The 20,620-nt window shown below is 56.4% G+C and overlaps 1 protein-coding gene across 3 annotated transcripts in view; it reads right to left on the bottom strand.

Moving 5' to 3' along the window:
- Positions 1-20,620, bottom strand: part of DOK4 (docking protein 4) — a 39,348-nt gene that overhangs the window by 11,491 nt on the left and 7,237 nt on the right. For all 3 annotated transcript variants that reach the window (XM_030581989.1, XM_030581988.1, XM_030581991.1), the window contains exon 2: positions 14,489-14,755. In XM_030581989.1, coding sequence (XP_030437849.1) covers positions 14,489-14,554 — 66 coding nt within the window. In that variant the 5' untranslated portion in view covers positions 14,555-14,755. The remainder of the gene's footprint in view (positions 1-14,488; positions 14,756-20,620) is intronic.

Genomic DNA, 20,620 nt, shown 5'->3' with positions numbered 1-20,620 from the left:
GGGACCCTCAAGCTCCTCCACTCAGCCCTTGCTCCGCCCCCTTCACTAAGACCCCGCACCTGCCCCCACCCCTTCTCTGAAGCCATTCCTCCCGTTCACTCCACCCCCCATCTCTCCGTCCCTCCCTCTCCCCCACCCCTGCTCACTTTCACCAGGCTAGGGCAGGGAGTTTGTGTGCGGGAGGGGTGCAGGCTCTGGGCTGAGCTTGGGGTGCAGACTCTGGGAGGGAGTTTGGGTATGTGGGTGCAGGCTGTAGGCTGGACAGGGGATTGGGGTGCAGGAGGGGGTGCAGGCTCTGGGAGGAAGTTTGTGTGCGGGAGAGGTGCAGGCTCTGGGCTGGGCTTGGGGTGCAGGCTCTGGGAGAGAGTTTGGGTAGGGGAGGGGGTGCGGGCTGTAGGCTGGACAGCGGATTGGGGTGCAGGAGGGGGTGCAGGCTCTGGGAGGAAGTTTGGGTGCAGGAGGGGGCTTGGGGTGCAGACTCTGGGAGGGAGTTTGGGTATGTGGGTGCAGGCTGTAGGCTGGACAGGGGATTGGGGTGCAGGAGGGGGTGCAGGCTCTGGGAGGAAGTTTGTGTGCGGGAGGGGTGCAGGCTCTGGGCTGGGCTTGGGGTGCAGGCTCTGGGAGGGAGTTTGGGTAGGGGAGGGGGTGCGGGCTGTAGGCTGGACAGCGGATTGGGGTGCAGGAGGGGGTGCAGGCTCTGGGAGGAAGTCTGGGTGCAGGAGGGGGTTTGGGGTGCAGACTCTGGGAGAGAGTTTGGGTAGGGGAGGGAGTGTGGGCTGTAGGCTGGACAGCGGATTGGGGTGCGGGCGGGGGTGCAGGCTCTGGGAGGAAGTTTGGGTGCAGGAGAGGGTTTGGGGTGCAGACTCTGGGAGGGAGTTTGGGTATGGGGGTGCGGGCTGTAGAATGGACAGGGGATGGGGGTGCAGGAGGGGGTGCACGCTCTGGGAGGAAGTTTGGGTGCAGCAGCGGGTTTGGGGTGCAGACTCTGGGAAGGAGTTTGGGTGTGGGAGGGGTGCGGGCTCTGGGAGTTTGGGTGCAGGGTGCTACCTCTGGGCTGGGGCAGGGGTGCAGGAGTGGGTGAGGGGTTCAGGCTCCAGTTGGGTGGGTCCCAAAGCAACTGGCACATCCTTCTGGCAAAGGTTCCTAGGCAGGGAGGGCCAGGGGGGTGTCCACACGCTGCCCCTTCCCGCAGGCACCACCTCCACAGCTCCCGTTGGCCGCAGCTCCCAATGGGAGCTGCAAAGTCTGTGCTTGGGGGTGGGGGCAGTGCACAGAACCCCCTGGCTCCCCCCTAGGGGCTGCAGAGATGTGCTGGGTGCTTCTGGGAGCAGCACAAGAGCCAAGGCAGGTAGGAAACCTGCATTAGCCCCACTGCGCTGCCCGACTTTTTGCATGGGAGGAGGTGCTGGGGGGGAAGAGTTGATCAATGGGGACGCAGACCACCTGGGGTACCCTCTGGGACCCCCAGGGCTTCACAGACCCCAGTTTGAGAAATGCTGCTGTAGATGGTAGCTGGGGCCCTACCAAATTCAGTCCATTTTGGTCAATTTCATGTTCAGAGGATTTTAAAAATTGTAAATTTCACAGTTTCAGATATTTAAATCTGAAATGTCACAGTGTTGTAATTGTGGGGGTCCCAACCCACAAGGGGGCTGAAGGGGGGAGTCACAAGGCTATTATAGGGGGCAGGGTATTACCACCCCCACTTCTGTGCGCTGCTGGCAGCGGCGCTGCCTTCAGAGCTGCGCTCCCAGCCAGCAGCTGCGGAGCTTCTTACAGCCGGAGGAGGCTGCCAGAGATGGGACTGACCCGGCCCCAAGAGTGGCCCCTGCAGGGGAAGAGGAAGTCTGGTCCCTCCGCAGCCCAGCTGGGACTAGTACCTGGAACCCTGCACATGGTAAGAGCCCCCAGCCCTCCCCGTCCCCTACACTAGCCAGATTTCACAGGGGAGGACAGATTTCATGGTCTGTGGCGTGTTTTTCATGGCCGTGAATTTGATAAGTCCTAACAGAAGCACATGGCCTCTTTTCATCCCATCCGGGAGCCCCCATGAAACACCTTCTCAGGAGAGATCAGAGCACCTGCCATAAGTTCACGTGGCAAGACAGGAAGCCCCTCAACCCAATCCCAACCCAGAGGCATCTCTTAAGCTCTAACACCAGCCCCGCCCTCCTCTCCTGACACTCTGGTACACAGCGGAATCTAACCCCAGCTCAAAGCAGGCAAGACTGAGTGGTTACAGCAGGGGTCTGGCAGCCAAGCGCCACAGCTTCCAGTCCTGAATCAGGTCACTAACTTACTATGTCAACTTCAACGAGTTCCTTAGAGCCTGATTTTCAAGCCGCCGACCTTCCATCGACCTCAGCAGGTGCTCAATAGCTTAGACAATACAGGCTCTTTGGGCCTCAGTTGCCTCATCTCTCAAATGGGGAGAGCACCACCCACTTTTGCAAAGCCTTTGAAGATGGAGGGCAGCAGGCTCCAGGTGAAACCACACCCACCCCTAGCATTTCACATATGAACTGAACTCCGCGCAGGCTGGCTCCAAGACGATTCACTTTGATTTCACTGCCCGGCCCATTAGAACATCACCGCAACTAGTGCTGTTCACGCAGCAGCCAGGCACCATAATGCAATTTTCCTTCTTCTTGGCTCTCGTCTCATTCCCAGGGATCCTGGACCTTTTTCTTCTCACTCCAGTCTTTCAAACGAGAAATCCAGCAGCTGGATGGCAAGGCCTTGCAGCTGAATTCCCGCAGAGGTCAGAGCTGTGTGCACTCATTGTAGAAGCCAGCAGCCAGGGGGATTTGGTTACTCTCTCGAGTCTACCCAGGACAGGGGTATCTGCCTTGCCCCAGGACTCATAGCTCAGCCTGCCAGAGTCATCTCAGCGACAGGACGCTACGCTGTACATGGAGCAGGGGATCAAGGGCCTGACCCAAGCTGAACTCAACGGGGTTTGGATCCAGGCCCCCAAACTGCAGCTTGGCCACGGGGTGGGGTAATGCTGGGCACGGCCCAGGGAAGGGAGAGTGGGCAGTGCTGGTGGCAGCAACTGGGTAGTGTCAAGATGGCACGGTGCTCCCAGATGGGTTAGGGAGATAGCAAGGAGGGGATTGTCAGTCAGGCCCTGGGTGAGGCTGCTCTTGCAGGTGGGAACAGAGCAGGAAGCAGAGGCAGCGCCTGCCAGCTGACGCCCAGATGGAGGATGGCATGGTGGGGGGCGTGCAAGTGTAACAAAGCCACGGTGACCTCGAGCCTGCCCCCGTGTCACTCTCCTGCCCCCCACAAGGTTCTGCTGAGTGGCTTTGGGCAGAGAGGGCAGAACTAACTCCAGGAGGATCTCCACTAGCTGTTAGCAGTACGTGGCCTATGAGACAGCGGAGCACAAAGCATGGGCTGCTCCCAGCCAGGGGTCCCCAGGCCAGCATGTCAAGGCAGCAAAACAATGGCAAGCTAAGGACAGGCATGGGCAGTGCTTGGCCGCACACACTCCTGGTATCCCAGATGCCAAGTGGGCCCCCACCCCTTTCCCACCTGCTCGCACCGCACGCACAGTCTCATGCCTACGCTCTCCCGCAGCGTCTCCCCTTCCCCCAACATCCTCTCATCTCTGCAGCCCCACTGGATAACCCCCTTGTCTCCTCGTCGCCCCTTGTGAGCGTGCTGGGCTGCCATTCCTCAGGGCAATTAATTCATTTGCACCCGCAGCCAGGGCAGCCCTCTGCCAGTCACAGTGCACGGCCCTGACCTGATAAAGCATTGGGTGCCCCAAGCACGGCGGCCCAACCCAGGAGCCATGGCCCAGTGTTACGGAGGACAAGCCGAGAACGAAGGACGATCGTGGGCCCCGGACGGCAAAGGGCAGAGCAAGCAGCTGGTTCATGCCACTCAGTGTTTGCAAAGTAACCACTGTGTGAGCGAGGAATCGCCCCGCACAGCACCAAGGGGAAGGACCTGGTGTCAGCGCGCTAGGAAACTACGTCTTACAGCTCCACAGCCACACCCAGCGCCCCTTATCAGCCAGGAGCCGGAGTCTGCTCCCACAGACCCGATTTACACACCGGTGCGTAACCATCCTGGCCCCTACGGAGTGATTCCCCACTACACCTCACGCGTAACTGCCCCGGGCCCCCACCGAGTGACTCCTCACTTACACCCTGACACGTAACCACCCTGGTCCCCGCAGAGAGATTCCTTCCTTACACCATCCATAGCATAAACCGCCCTGGCCCCCGCAGAGTCACTCCCCAGTTACACCTCACGCATAACCCGCCCTGGCCCCCGCAGAGTGATTCCCCACTTACACCTCACGCGTAAACCGTCCTGGCCCCTGCGGAGTGACTCCCCCCTTACACCCCGACACTAACTGCCTGGGCCCCCACCGAGTGACTCCCCACTTACACTTCACGCGTAATGGCCCTGTACCCGCAGAGTGATTCCCCACTTACACCTCACGCATAACCACCCTGACTCCCGTGAGTGACTCCCCCCTTACACCCCGACACGAACCACCCTGGCCCCCGTGAAGTGACTCCCCCCTTACAACCCTGACACGTAACCACCCTGGCCCCCGTGAAGTGACTCCCCCCTTACACCTGACACGTAACCACCCTGGCCCCCGTGAAGTGACTCCCCCCTTACACCCCGACATGTAACCCACCCTGGCCCCCGTGATGTGACTCCCCCCTTACACCCTGACACGTAACCGCCCTGGCCCCCACCAAGTGACTCCCCCCCCCTTACACCCTGGCGCTTAACCGCCCCAGCCCCCACGGAGTGACTTCCCACTTACACCTCACGTGTAACCGCTCTGGCGCCCACGGAGTGACTCCCCACTTACACCTCACATGTAACTGCCCCGGCCCCCATGGAGTGACTCCCCTATTACACCCTGGCGCGTAACCACCCTGGCCCCCGCAGAGTGATTCCCCACTTATACCTCATGCGTAACCGCCCTGGCCCCCGCGGAGTGACTCCCCCCTTACACCCCGACCGTAACCGCCCTGGCCCCCACAGAGTGACTCCCCACTTACACCTCACGTGTAACTGCCCCGCCCCCACAGAGTGATCACACTTACACCCCGGTGCGTAACCACCCATGGCCCCTACATAGTGACTCCTCATCATCACAGATAGCACTGGTGCAAAACCACTCCCCAGCCAGCATGCATGGCTAGGGGACCGGACAGCCTCACGCCCGCAGCCCAAGAGGCCGCTTCTCCACCGCCCTGCCACTGACACCGTCATCGCAGATAGCACTGGTGCAAACCACTCCCCAGCCAGCATGCAGGGCTAGGGGGACCAGACGGCCCCAACACCAGCCCCAGGAGCTGCTTCTCCACCGCCCTGCCCTGACGCCGTCATCGCAGATAGCGCGGGTGCAACCGCTCCCCAGTCAGGATGCAGCGCCAGGGGGAACGGACGGCCCTGACTCCTGCAGCCCCAAGAGGCCGCTGAAGCAGAGGGATGGCACAAAAACCAAAGCAGCCACCGCTAATCATAGTGCTCGTCCAAATGCAGGGGGCATTCAAAAATACTGATCTGCTTGTTAAGCAGAGAGCCTGCGCCACGGCCAGTCAAGTTCACATGGGCCCCAAGAACCCTGTAGCTGGCAGCAGAGGTTGATGGTGGCTGGCAGAGGTGCCAACTCAACCATCTGCTGGCCAGGAGCACCCCTGTTCAAATTCAGCCACCCAGCCGAGCTGCGGGTGGGGCAGGTTTCCCTGCCTTCGGTAGAGTGGTTCCCTGGGCACTACCAAGTCACCCCGCCAGGAAGCGCTCAGCCCTGGGACCCAACCAGAAGCTTCTGAAGTTTTTCACATCTTGCAGTGATTAAATTGCACTTTTGCTGAGGTTGGAGGGGAGGTATTTAAAATTCCCAGGAAGGTTTCCCCCCATGTCCCTCCTCACCCTGTTCCAAAAGACAATACTATGAATCCCTCAGCATTTCCCAAAGGAGGGCAGGATCAGCATTCCCATTTTACAGATGGGAAAATTGAGGCACAGGGAGACAAAGCAACTTGCCTGACGTGCCCAAATAGAACCCAGCTCTCCCAAGCCCCAGCCCATGCGCTAGGCCCTCCTGCCTCCCCTGAGCCAGGCTCTGTGCTCCAATAGCCACGTCCTGGAGAGAATGGTCAGGAACAATGTGCAACCGTTTCTAGTCTACGTCTACACCACAGTGCTGCATCCTTGGGGTTTATGGGGGTGAAGCCTGTGTGTGACTGGAGAACAAAATGCTGCCTTCCCCCCTTCCCCCGCCAACACAAGTGCAGTCTGTGCCAGTGGGGCAGGGGCTGCGTCCCACCAGTTACAGCTTCCACCGAGCAGCTGGGCCCAAGCGGGTCGTGTTACAGCCCAGACCGTAAACCTACTGGGAGAAGTGGTTAAAATCCCAGCGGCACAGCACCAAGCCAGTGCCTGGGCGTCTCCAGACAGGGCGACAGGGCAAAGCTCGTCCTTTGCTGTGCCCTACGGGTCCCTCCCCTGGCTGCACCGGCCGCTCGCCCAACAGCGCCGCCATTGTAACGTCCCTGCCGGCTCCCAAAGCACCACAGCCAATGTCTGGAGCTGGCATGGGAGGAGGGGACAGGGAGCGCCAATCTTGGCACCAATGCAGCAGCAAAAGGGTTAATGCCAGGGACATTTTGAAGGGGCATTCCCAGCCCACTGAGAGGAACAGGCAAGGTTCCCTTGTCAGCAGCTGCCACCTATGACGGTTTCTCCCCCAGCAAGAAAGGCGCCCCGCCAACAGCCAGCACCGCACACCACCACAGCATCCTGCCTCCGAGGATCTCAATGCACGGTATGAACGTGAGGAGACCTCATTCGCCTCAGTTCACAGAGGGGAAACTGAGCCACACCAAGGGGCAGAGACGCATGCAAGGTGGCAAGAACATAACCCAGGAGTCCTGGACCACAAAGGTTGGTGGGGTTTAATGACACGTTCTCTACGACGCACAGGAAGGTGGAAGACGCTCACCATACCTACAAACGCCTGTTGTCTCAGCTCGGAATGGACATTCCTCTACGCCGCCATTGTCTTTCTCCCATCGCGCTGTGCCCTCACCCACTTCCCACCGGGCAGAACCGCGCGCAGCAGCCGAGCTGGGCTCTAACCAGTCACGGCAGCTCAGAGCCGCCTACTCTGCCTTTCTGCTGCAGCCAGACATGGCGCATCTCGAGGCTCTTCCAGTGCCAAGCGACTGCTCCTTCTTCACTTCCTGTCCTGAACTGTAGTGGGGTGATTAGCGATCTCAGCCCGGGACCAAGGAATCAGCAAAACCCAAGCCACAGTCCCTGCTCTGACCCTCCTGTGCCTCAGTTTCCCTGGGGATACCACCACTCGAAGGGTGGCAGGATTTAACTCATTAGTGTCTGTCGAGCACTCTGGGCAGAAGGTGCTACAATAAGAAATCCAGTTAGTCCAGATGCCAGTGACCGTGGGTGGGCAGACTGAGGGGCTATTGTGGTCTGGCTCCTCTCTGGAGGGTAACTGGGCAGCAGGTACCTCCCTGCCTGCGCCAGCATCTGCCCTAGTCCTAGCAGAGTCCCAGGACTCGCCCTGCAGGCTAATCTGGATTTGTGGGGAGCGGAGGATTTGCAGCTTCTCCTGCCCCACCCCCCGCTCCCCTGGGGTGCTCAAGCCCTCCCCCACCGTCACTCTATCAGCGTTAATTGCAGCACGGTCTCACTTAATGAGTGGCAGCCAGAGCAGCAGCCATGTTTGCCTGACTGCGCGTGCTCCCCCGGGCGGGCACACACCTGCCCCCTCTGCCCGCACAAGCCCTTCGCTGCTTAAACCTCACTCAGGATCCAGCACCCCACTCTCCTGGTCCTTTCCCTGCAGCAGTTGAACCCCTGCTCCCTCCTTCCTGGTGGTTTTGTTCCGGGGGAGCTGCCCCTATCTCCTCCCCCCCATCTCCTCTCCCTGGCCAGCCCTCAGCATCACTTCCCTCCCAGCCATTCCCTTCCCCTTCCTGCCCCCCCATCCGCTTCTGTTTCTGGAATTTGCATGAAATTAACTGGCTCCCACTCTGCTCCCCTGGTTGCTGAGGAAGGAGATGAACTGGCTCTTCCCTGCTCTGCTGCTGAGCCAGAAGGTCTGTCGTGTCTGTCTGTCCCACGGAGCTAGTCCCAGGACTGCACCCTGGCACCCATTGCCCGCTCTCATGCCAGCTGCTGGGCCAGAGGCCAGGCAGACTGCAGCGAGCTTCCCGCCCAGGATGCCCCGCCGGAGCCAGGCCAGACTGCAGCGAGCTTTCCCCCAGCAGTGCCCACCCAGAGCCAGCCAGACTGCAGCGAGCTTCCTCCAGCATGCCCCCCCAGAGCCGCCAGACTGTGCTGATCACATCTCCTCACAAGTTTGGTTTCGTATAACCGACTTCTCTGCACCCGTGTGGGAGGAGCGCGATGAGCAATCCCTTCATCTGAAGGATGAAGCCTGTGTGAACACCATGGTTTCTGGACAGCCCAGATGCGGGAGCCAGAGCCACCCAGTTTTTTGCACACATAACAACCCCCCTGGGAGTCAGCTGTGCTGTTGTTCACGTACACTTCCTCCCAGCCACCTCCCAGTCCGGTCGCCCAGGCTCGCCTCTGGCAAATCTCCTGCTGCTCCTAAGAAACATCCTTACTGAGCTGTCTGGGAGAATTAGCCCCCGATGCAGAATTCAGAGCCCGTGACACCCACAGCCAATGAGGCTCCGAGCCAATTTGCAGAGGGGGCTGGTCCAGGAACGCGGACTTCCCGCGACCCCAGCGCTCCCAATGGCCCAGTCCTGCAGCCCTCTGCACACAGAGCGCCGGCTTACAGGATCCAGGCTGATTGTTTCTTGTCTCCCAGGTGGGTGTGTCTGCAGCATCTGGGGAACTGGAGAAGTACCAGCCCCTGACGGGAACAGAAGCTCCTTTCAGGGAGTCCCTGACAAGCAGCAGATGGGCCGGGCTCAGTGTCAGACTGAGGCTCACATTGAGGCAACGGAGAAGACGATACCAGAGGCTTCTGTGAGTGGGATGCTAGTCTAGGAGTGGACACCGCCGGCCCCAGCCCTGCATAGCTAAGTGCCTCACAGACACCAATCAATGTGCCCATTTTACAGATGGGGAACTAAGGCCCAGATTAAGTGACAGCGCAAGCAACTGATCCCATATGTCTTGTGCCGGTCATTTTCCCTGGCCCTGGCTGGAGCCAACTGAATTTCCTGCCACATCCAACAGGCTCCTCTCAGCTTTTTATTTTAAAGGAGAATAAATAATCGGGAACAAACTAAAATGAAGGCTCCACAAGAGAGAGCACAGTGTGTGCATCGTGCCGCAGCTGCCTCCACGGTCAGCGTGCGTAGGAATTTAAAGGGGCAGTACTCACAAAGCAAAGGCACTGCAGTTTTGCAGCTCCATGCACCACAGATGGCTTCAATGAGAGCAGGAGCCGGCTGTCTGTGCCGGCCTAGGTGCCTGTGACAGAGGCCCAGTGGGGGTTTGCTATTTTGCATCAGCAACTTGTCAGGCCGGGCATACTCACTACACCTAACACGCTGTGGTCATGATATATACCCCAAAGGTGGCATGTCATACGTCATTGGAAAACTAATCACTCACTGATCATTAATATTCTCGCACGATGTACGTACGGTAAACCCCCAAAGGACCTCAGAGATACATGCTGCAAAGATGTCCTTAAAATGTATTTGGCCTAAGCCACGCCTGTCGCAGACAAAGGAACGTGTTCCACCTGCTTGAAAGCATCTCTGATGTAAATTAGGCAACATGTGACCAGACAACGGAAGGTCCATTTACATAATGGTGAAGAGAGGCATCCGCCTAGCGAGTAGGGGAGACAGCCTCAGGGGGTCGGAACCTCAAATGAGCAATTGAAGCAACTGACTGTATACGATGTTACCGTCTTACAGCATGAAGGGAGTGAGGTTTTCTATAAAAGCCTGTGACGCACTGCTGATTCTCACTGTAAAATGCAGACACTAACCTTGTAGGAGGATTTATGGATCCTCACTGATATATTGTGCTTTAAAGTCTGAGACCAAACAAAGGGAGAAACAGGTTCTCCCCTAGGTAGGAGGGTGACCGCTGTTTACCTGTCTCCAGTGTAAATTAAGCAGCCTGGAATCAAAACGGCAGAAGTCCCTTTGCACACGCATCAGCAGGAAGATGGGACATCCACAAGAAAGGAAGAGCAGCAGGAGGCTTGAAGAATGAACTTTGGGGTGATATAAGGGGAGCAAAAAGACACCAGGGGGGGGCATCTAGCGCTTGGGGGATTCCAGAGGCCAGAGCTCTTAAAAATCGCAGAGCGTTGGCTCCATCGCCCAAAGAGGCTGACGTCTCGGGGAGCTGAGTGTAGGTGAGAAACCTGCTTACCAATAGAGAGAGCAAGTGTGAAAAAATCAGGACAGAGGTGGTGGGTAATCGGAGCCTATATAAGAAAAAGATCCAAAAATCGAGACTGTCCCTATAAAATCGGGACATCTGGTCATCCTGCTTACCAAAGACTGTCCCTTTCGGAAACAACGTTGTGCCTTAGAAGTGTATTTTCACTTCTGTTTGCTTGTAACCCACGTCCATCCTTATTCCTTATACTCGGCATCACTTAATCCTCTCTCTGTTGGATTACATAAATTTGTTTTATTTTTGATCCAAACCAACCCAGTGCTGGGATGGAAATGAGGGCCAGTTACAATAACGAGCTGCAGCGCACTGACTCTGTAAAGATGCAATGAACTTACTAATGGCTGTGAGTTGTCCCAGGAGAGGGCTGGACACGACCCAGGTAGGCAATCTGGGGTAAATCTGGGACCGGGGGCAAGGCATTGGAGTCACTCTGCACACACTAACCGGGCAGTGGAAGCCAGGCTGTGACCCGCATGCTGGCAGCTGGGATCCGGGCTGTGAGTCACAGCAGCACACCATTAGATGCCCCCAGAATGGCAGGGCAGGTGAGAACAGAACCCCCACTGGTCTGGGTTGAACCCCAAAACCTCGCAGTGTCATTAAGTGGCAGTAGCGGGCTACACGGTGCCAGACCCAACAGGAGACACTGCCCGCCCTGGAGGTCACCATGTAATGGGGCAGATAATGCTAACCAGGAGATTCAGAGGCAGCTGCAAGCCCAGGGCCGCACTGTGTCCTTAGGAGGAGGAGGCACCAGGCCACTGCCCCATGCGTTAAGAGAGCCTGGCGGATGCTCGGCTCTGCACATCAGCATGGGCACTCGGGCTGGGCCGAGTCATACCCAGTCCTGCAGAGGGCAGCACTGACACCGAACAGCCCTAGCACAAGAGGCAGTGTGTATCCGTGCCACACGCAAGGCCAACCACACAGGGCTGGGGGACCCGCTCCCCTCTGCCAGGCTGGCCCCGGGCCCACCCCTCAGAACCTCGCTCCCCTCAGCACACGATGCAGACGGCAGCACTTGGCCAATGCTCGCTGGCTTCGCAGCAGCCATGCCCCTTAAAGGAGGGCTTTGAATGAGGACGGGGGAGCCTGGCACACAGGCACGAGGAGCCAGGAGCAGGATACATGGGAAGGAGGCTGAGGTGCACCGGCATGGAAGATAGTCAGATGTTCTCCCTCCATCCAGCAGCACAGCTCCAGGGGCGGGAGCAACATTAGCCACGCTTGGCCTCTGTGCTCAAGATGCCCAGCGTCCCCACAGCTGGATCTCGCCACCTCGGCTGCCCCCAGCTCCCTCCCCTGAAGCTGCACCAATGCTGGAGCAGTGTGGAGAGAATTGCTGACAGCTCCTGGCGTCGACAAGGCCCGTCAGATCCTGAGCATGCAAGTAAAGCTCCAGGAGCGGCCACTGGTTTAAGATGCCTCCGGAGTCCCACCCGGATGCCTCAAGCAGCCACTTTGGGAAAACGTTGGCCTGTCCCCCTCCCCCAGCTCTGGGGCTCCGTCTCCCCAGCTGCACAAGGCGGCTAGAGACACCCATCTCAGAGGAGAGCTTGGGAGGCTGAATCCCTCACGCCGGCGAAGGGCAGCTGAATGCATTACAGAAGCAGTAAGCCACGAAACCTCTTTTGTCTCACTTTACCACGCCCAATATAGACACAGATCCACCACATGCATCGACGGCTCCGGTCTGGTGACTCAGCAAAGGGCCGCACCCACTCAGTGGCAAGAGAGGATCGCAGCTGGCAATGGTCAGCAGGGCACAGCAGAGATCCGGCTGGTGCAGGGCCCCGGGGATGACCAACAAGGCCGTTCACCATGAGGTCGCCGGTTCAAATCAGCCCCAAGTTGGCAGTAAATGCCAGGGAGCATGGGGAGGCCAGGCTCCTCCCTCACCCCGGAAGGCAGGGTGCAGAAGCTGTTCCTTCTCTGTGGGCACAGGCTGGAGCCCAGCAGCAGTAACTCCACTTTAAAGCCAAGACCCACAGGCAGTCCCTCTGGAGGGCTGGAGCTCTGGCTCCAACATGGGGCCACGAGCATAGATGCAGGAACAAGCTGGGCCCAGGGGCTGCTGCGTCGTGGACACTTGGGGAACATCAGGATGCTTGATGGGCTCCCCACAGCTCCCATTCCCCATGGGCGGGACCCAGGGCAGCTGGGGCTGGGATTAAAAATGTGCCCAGGCGGGTTGGCTGGGTGACATTAGCTAGGGAAGATTTAGGGCTGATGGAGCTGGCCAGAGCCCAGGCACTGGGCACACCCTGCCCTCAAACAGCTCAGCCAGGCCCAGCTGCAACCCACCAGAGCTGAGACGTGGGTGCCCTGCTATTCCTACCCTGCCAATGCCCTGAAACCCCAACCCACCGCTCCCCTTTCTATCCCAGTGCTTGGGCCCAAACACTCAGCTCCGCTGATGCCCCTCACTCCTGACTCGCAGCGCCCCTCCCATGCTATTCCAACCCTGGTCCCCCACACCAGAGTCCATTCATCCCGCCCTGCCCCCACGTGCTGCCCCAGATCTAACTCCATCCCGAGAAGAGGTGCCACTCAGGGCCAAATAACCTGTGCGATGGTTTATTTAACAGCCAGACTGAGATCTTGCCCTTGCCACGAACCAGGGCTTGACCTCCTTTTGCAGGGGGGAAAGGCCCGTGCGCCGCCCCACAGCTCCACACCTCTCTTCCGCGCCAGGCTGGGCGTTTCTTTGTCTCAGCAACTGCAGTTTGGCCCCTTTAAGAACGGATCCTGTACGGAGCCTCCCCATTGAAATGCAAAGCACACCAGCTCTCCACCAACTCTGCCTAAAATATGGGTCAAGCCAACCAGCTGGGGAGCCCCAGTCACGTGGGATCACCTGCCTCTCGCCTGACAGGCTGGCAGGTGGAAAACTGAACTGCTCTTTGGGGGAGGGGCAGGCTGGAGCAAGAACTTGCACCTCCCTCTACCAGCAGCTCCCTCTGCCACCCCTGCGCCTTGGGCAGCCTCTGCCTGCCGCTGGCTCCGGAGTGGCACAGCGCTCCTGGGACTCAGCCCACGCAGCGAGCGTGACTCCCGTAAGCAGATCGACGACCCCAGTTCTCTCACTAAGGACCCAATCCTTGGAAATCACCTCAAGGCCCCATTGCAATCCATGGGAGCGGAGCATGCCCAGTTTTGGGCCCCAAATCAGTGACCTGCTAACACATTCCCCCCTAACCCCGTCTCCCATCCCCCTCAGGGCTGCAGGGAAGTACAGCACCATGTACAACTCCCCCCCTCCGACTTCCACCCACACACTCCTCCGGCTGCACAACCAAGCTCCCAGGGATCCCAGATGATGCACAGGCTTGGGACCGAACGTGAGATTTAACTATTTCCCGGCCGGTGCTGACGTCATGTGCAAACGCAGTCAGTGGCACGGAAGGGGCCCAGGGGTGATCAGGGTGTAGGACTCTAGCTGGGTTTGGCTGCTAGGCCTGAATCGTGGCTTTAAATCCGCAGCCTGCCCGGTCTGGACAGCACGAGCACAAACCACAGTGCCAAATTCCTCCGGAATTACACAGAAAGCAACAAGTGCAAAACCATCTTCTCGCCTCTCTCCCCTTAGCCCATAAATAACCCAGGGGGTCAGATGCTTTTTTTAAAAAAAAAATATCCAGGCACAGCTTGTCTGCTGGGCTGATCCAAATTCAGCTGAGTTTTGCTGTCGGAGGGAGATTCTCACAGCTGAATTCAAAGGATAACCCCCCTCATCTCCCTCCACCCTCAACTTTTAGGTGGAAACACCACAGCTGCAACTTTACCCGGCCCCAAGATGACCAGCGACAGTGGCCAGCCCCCTACGCACGGCACAGGAGTGCTGGGGATGGGCGCTCAGAGCAAGCCGGGGTTCGGGAGGATGCTCAGGCATAACCCAGAGACAGAATCTCCTGCAAGGATGCTCTCAACACAAAAGAGGAACGCGGGGGGAGGTCCTTCTGTATTTTGCAGCTGCCCTGGTGTTTCAAAAGCAGGGAGAAGGGTGGGGGGGACAGACCTTCAAAGCTAACGATAACGAATCATGCATCACAATCCCCGCGGTCCCCTCCCCACTTACCCCCAATTTCCTGCTCTTCATTTTCACGTAGCCCTGTTTGACGATGTCGTTAAAATTTGTAGCCATGGCGTAGCCCTCTGCAGCCGGGATCCACTCCCAAGGCGCTCCAGGCTTTTCCCTCGCCTGCTTTCCTTCCGTCTGTCTTTCCTCCCCACCCTCGCTCCTCCTTCTGCGTTCACCTGTTTTCAGATCCTCCCCGGGCTCTGGGTCGGGGTCCTCCTCAGCATTGTCCTAGCAGCCTCATGCTCCCCTCCTCCCTGGCACTGGCTGTAAAATAAAAATGACAGATTAGAGATAGTGACATCTTCCCCTTGGTCCCCCCTCCCGCTTTCCTCTTTCTGGCTGAACCATTCGGGAAAAACCAAGGTGCATCATACAGAAGAGGAGAAATGGAACAGTCCAGTTGTTAACCCCTCGATTCTTCCTCGAGCTGCACAAGGAACAACCTTCTCCATGCCTGTGAATCTGCTGCGGATCCAAGAGGGGAACCGAGCCAGGTGTATGGGGATGAGACTTGGCAGCAGGGAGGGCTGACCTCCAGGCTGCTGCGGGCCCTGGAGAAATCATCTCTGATGAAGGCTCTCCAGAGCTTTAATGCACTACAGAGGCAAATCAAAGCACAAGGGTCGTTGCAGGGCAGCAGGAGGTTTGACCTAATAAATAATGACATCATCTCACAGATCTACAGCTCTTTTCATCTCCAAAGATCCCAAAGCACTCCGACCAACTGAAGAAGCTGACTGCATCCCAAGACAATCCATCTACCACTGACCATGGGAGCCAGGAAAGTGCTGGCAGAGATGGCACACGCTCCATAGTGAGTACCAGCTGATCAGGCCTGGACGCTTCTGATAAACAGGGGATCAAACCCCCAAACGGTGTGTCACTTGTTCCTCTCGGACAGATCTTTTTTTAAAATATACCTTCGCACCACTTGTATGCCTTTTCATGCCAGTCAAATCTCATTGCATCAAAATGCAGCCACCTCTGGGGTGGAACACAAAAGCTGTCTGACAGCTTACAGAACAGGCCCGTCTACATTGCGAGAGCAACCAAGTCACAACACTGTGTCATGTCTGAAACATTGTTCCACCTGATAGCACGGACAGGACCTAAGCATGCCTTTCAGTCTGCCACGGCCCCAACATGGAAAGCAATGCCTGATGAACCCCCAAAATGACAGGCACTTAAACATGGTGTATGTAGGAAACTTTAACTATGTGGGCTTCCCTTTAGCATCAATCACCCGCTAGAACCTGTGGAGCACAAATCTTTATTTCTGTCAAATAATTCTCCGAGAGTGGGGCATGTAGGACATTTTGGGATTAAAATGAATGACAGCTCTCAAAAATGAGAGATATTTGTTAGATACCAACCCAAGCATATCTGATCCCCCGTCACTGAACTGTGCGGCAGGAGGGCTGTAGCAGACATCTACATGACAAGGCACAACAATATTGGAATTGTGTCAGGAGACAAGCGGGATGTAGCCAGGTCCAGTGACCCAGCTGATTTTGTATTGTAGGCGGGCCCATAGGCTGCACACGACACTTTAGGACAGGAAGTGCAGAATGACACTACATTGAAGGTGGTGTGGGGAGGGATGACTTACGCAAGCACAACAGAATTACACTATTTGGAATAAGACTGGGACGCTGGAGTGAATGCCCTGGCTTTTAGGAAAAACATTGTGGGGTCTTTCACAGTCACAAGGGGTCAGCGCTAGGAACTCCCATTCAAAAGAATTGCTGACACTACAATGGAGTGACCAACGTACAGTATGCTGCCCTGAGACGGAGTTATGGGCACAAGCACAGAGAGACTGGCACCATGACCGGATTATCAACCCCAGGAGAAAGCAGACAGTGCCAGAATCCCATGGCCAGAGACGGGAGGAAGATGCCAGCACATGGACATGGCACAGAACACTTCCTGGATCTCACCCCCGAGAGGCACTCGCTTCTATCCAATGCTGTCATGCCAGTGCCAGGGTGGCTACGGGCCACTGCTACGTGACCAGCCCTCGTGCACACACAGGGCCAAACCGCAATCAGATGACATGCCAGCAGTTCCGTCGGGGCCAAAGCGGCTGCTTGTGTTTGTGAAATGATCATAACATTGGTTTTATTTTTTCAGGAGGGAAGCTGATCACCGAAGGTTTGCTGCTGAGAGCTCTCTGTGTGTCTCACACACACACACACACACACACACACACACACTCACAGCTCCTTTCCGCTGGGGAGCGGAGCCGGCAGGCAGCCCTGCACCAAGCAGTGCTACACAGATCTAGCGCCAGGGTGGAGTAACGGCACAGAGCAGGATCACGTTACTGGCCTTGGGGGTGCATGACCGGTGCCAACGCTGTATTGCTAGCTCCAGGGTGGATGGGTTAGTAGTGCCAAGGCTGAGTTACCAGCAGCTGAGTGGATTTCCTGGCGCCAGAGCTGCTTTAGCGAATAAGAATCGGGTTCCCAGTGCAAGGGTGCAGATCCTGGTGCCAGGAGTGGGAGAACAGCAGCAGGGAGGGAGGAGTTCTTGGCATGAGGCATGAATCATCAGAGCTTTTAACACCACAGCGGGGTTCCCGCGCCAGGTAGACTAGCAAGGCGAGGGTGGGACAGGGACACCAACGTCTGTGCCATGAGGTTCTCTCTGCCAGAGCTGACAGCAGTGCAGCATTAATTAATCTCTCCGAGACCTCGAGCTCCTAATGAGGAACAGATGGGATGGCCTGTTTGGCACATTCAAGCAACGGGAGTGGAAATGCCAAGAGCTCAAGTGTGGTTCTGCAGAGTTCCACCTGGCGCATCTGTCCACCCCTCCATCTCCGCACATCATCTTCCTGTCCAATCATCCACCTCTCTGTTGTCCCTCAAGACCTCCAGCCTGTCTCACTGGCCCCTTAACCACCGAACTGCAACCCTCCCTGCTCTGACATTTCCCTCTCTCTCTTTTCTTTCACAGCCGCCTCCTTTTTGGCTTTGTCTCTCTCTTATGAAGCCTGACACTAATATGCTACCTCTGAGTGAAGTCAAGGACTGAATTGGAAACAAATGTCACGGTACTCTTCCAAGCTACAAACCAAGCCCCACCCTCTGGACACTCAAACTAGACTCCACTCACAGCAGGCTCCATAATTTGTGAGACTGTTTCCTTTACTGCATGCCAGTTAACCAGTCATTGTTAGGTTTCAGAGTCAACATATCATCATCATCATCTCCTCCTCATTCAGATGAATGGGGAAGTTCAGGCTGCCCAAAGCAGATATCACTACAGCACTCACACTCTGGTCCCACTTTGAAAGTTCTTTGCAAACACAAGGGATTTGAGACTTTTTTTAAAAAGGAAACTTAGATCTAGGTGCACAAGTCCCAGCTCACCAAGCCACTGCCACCCAACTCGCTTGGGCAGTAACATCTGGCATTTGACATGCCCTCTAAGAAACACGAGAAATGTTTCACAGATAAACCTTCACTGTTACATCATTATTCTGTGTAGGGATGGCAAATGGCCTGGGTAGACAAGAACCAGCCCAAATTACTCATCCCAGACCTTCTTAACTCACATTTTAAATCACTTTTCCACTGTTGCGCTACCTGATTTTGGCTAGGGCCAGAAATGGAGCTGCTGTTATGCCATAAGAATGGTTTTTCTCTCTCATTTTCCAATCCACCGCATTGCAGGCAGCATCGATACTCAGCAGCTTGCTCCGTGGGCTGTGTACACTGGAAATGGCGATGCCTGTTTCTGCCTCCTGCACTTTTTACATTTCTAAGAAATTCATCTACTTGCAGAGGCAGCAGCCATATTGATCTCAGAGCTGCTGCTGCAGCCTGTTCCAGAGGGGAGGCACACACCATGCTCTTTCTGACAGAGACTTTACGTTCATTCTTTCTTTGCAATGTTTTCCTTAATCAACAAAGGAACCATTTAATACAGGAATGTGCAGCTGCCCATTCCAACACCAGTGCACTGGATCTAAAGCTCTCAGGCTTCAGAGATGTTTAGATCCAGATCTAAACTCTATGATCCACAATGTCTCAACAGGAAATCTGCAGAGCGAAGAGCCTCTGAGAACTCCAGGAAGCCCCTGACCACTTGGACACTTATCTGCCCAGAACCTATACAGCTTTGGCAAGCGGAACGGGCTGCGATGGGGTGAATCCTTCTTTAGCCCAATCCTGGATTATTGTTGCAAGAGGCCCCGTTATCTTGTGAAATAGACTCTGTTTTACCCCAGAGCAGTCCTGTCTGCAACACACATTTCTCTTGCATTTAAGACATAAAAGCTGCGTGGGGTTGTTTGTTTGTTTGTTTAAGGGGCACTGTCAAAGGAGGGGAGGGGAGGAAACGTAACAACAATTTCTCCTTTTTTCCTGACACCTGTTGTGACTCCCTAGCTGCCTTGCATCCCCCAGCCAAAGGCTTCCACGACCCTTTCCTGGAACAGGCAAACACCAGCAAACCACTGAAGGCAGCTCAGTATTTATGACAGACCCTACAGCAACACACTAGGGCGTTCCACAGCTCACACCTCTGTGCATCGCTACAAGCCAGCGCGTGGCGCTCTGTCTTTATGCGCAACAAACCAGTACACGGCGTCTATGACCAACCTGGCAGTGACCAACCTCGGATGCAGCTCAGAGTTTATGAGCTCCCCTACAATAGAAAACTAATGCATGGACCTCGTGGTTCACGACTAACCCTACCATAATAAACATGGGATGAAGGGGAAAAAACACGGAGACAAAGGAACAGGCTCGTTTTCCTGCCTCTGCGGGGTGTTCCGCTGTCATGAAACATGCCGTCCCCTGCATGTTTAGAGAGCTGTATGCAATTATCTTCCAAGGCAGCGCCTGCGAGTCTGCAGCCACAGCCCCACACAGCGTACAGCCACATGTGGTTTTCCCCGTGTGCTCTCAATAAAGCGCTCGCAGCGCTGGGTGGGTTTGCCAAGCGCACCCAGCGCTGGTGAAGAGGCGCCAGATCCACAGCCCTAGCGACGAGAGGCCTCCGTGCCCAAGAAGGCTAGGGGCAGTGCCAGCTTCCCTGTGGGCATTCACCACCCAGTGCTGCTGCTGAGAGTAAAGACACCAGTCATGATCATGGAGTGGGGGGGGTGATGTTCATTCCCAAGAGCCTGATCCTGATAGGTGCTGGGCTCCCCGCACACTCCACAAAGCCAAAAGGGAAACAATGACGCTCGGGGCACCAAACTCATTTCCTATGGCCCCCAGCAGCCAGGAGACAGCAGTGATATCCCAGCCCTGTGGAAGCTCAAAAGCTTGTCTCTCTCACCCACAGAAGTTGGTCCAATAAAAGATATCACCTCGCCCACCTTGTCTCTCTCAGGGATTGTAGACTGTGCCCATCACTGCGGTATCTGAGCTACCACGTCCTGCGGCCAGTCTACCAAAGGACGTTGTCTTGGGCCACTCCTAAGGAGGCAGCAAGCGTCTCGCTTTTTTCCTAAAGGCAACTGCCATCTACCGCACACACCAGCCTGCCTGCGCCAGCCCAGCTGGAGCCTCTCACAGCAAGTCACGGAGTCTGCATGTTAAATAATTCATGGAATTCAAAGCGCTCATAAAAAACCAACAGAATCACTCAGAAGCCAAACACCACCGGAGGCGGCGCTGCGGCTTGGGTCTCCGTTCCAGGGTCCATGACAAGGGAATTCCAAAGCTGCTCCCCGACCAGCGGTGGGGAAACTTAGGCCTAGCTGGGAACGGAGCGCGTGACCCGCTGCGGTGCAGTGGGTTCTAAACGCTGGGTGCATCTGCAACCACGTGGCTCATACTCAATTCAGTGCCTCAGCAGGTAAGAACCTGTCTTCACTGCTGGCTGGCACGATTCCTGTTAATTGGTTCAGCACAATATCTATGCTGCAAAATGACACTACAGAGAATAATATCAAGCTTTTTTATAGGTCAGTATCATTATCCCCATTTTACAGATGGGGAAACTGAGGCACAGAGGTATGGTGTGACTTGCCCAAGGTCACCCAGCAGGCCAGTGGCAGAGACAAGACTAGAACCCAGGTCCCCCAAGCCCTAATCCAGCGCTCTGTGCACTAGGGCAGCCTGCCTCATGTAGCAAACTCTGGAAGCCCAACACTAATGACATGACTCT

This window comes from Gopherus evgoodei, chromosome 12 (assembly GCF_007399415.2).
Source record: "Gopherus evgoodei ecotype Sinaloan lineage chromosome 12, rGopEvg1_v1.p, whole genome shotgun sequence".
NCBI classification, from domain to species: Eukaryota; Metazoa; Chordata; order Testudines; family Testudinidae; genus Gopherus; species Gopherus evgoodei.
The sequence above is the reverse complement of the archived record's forward strand: the minus strand, read 5'-3'. Positions and strand labels throughout refer to the sequence as shown.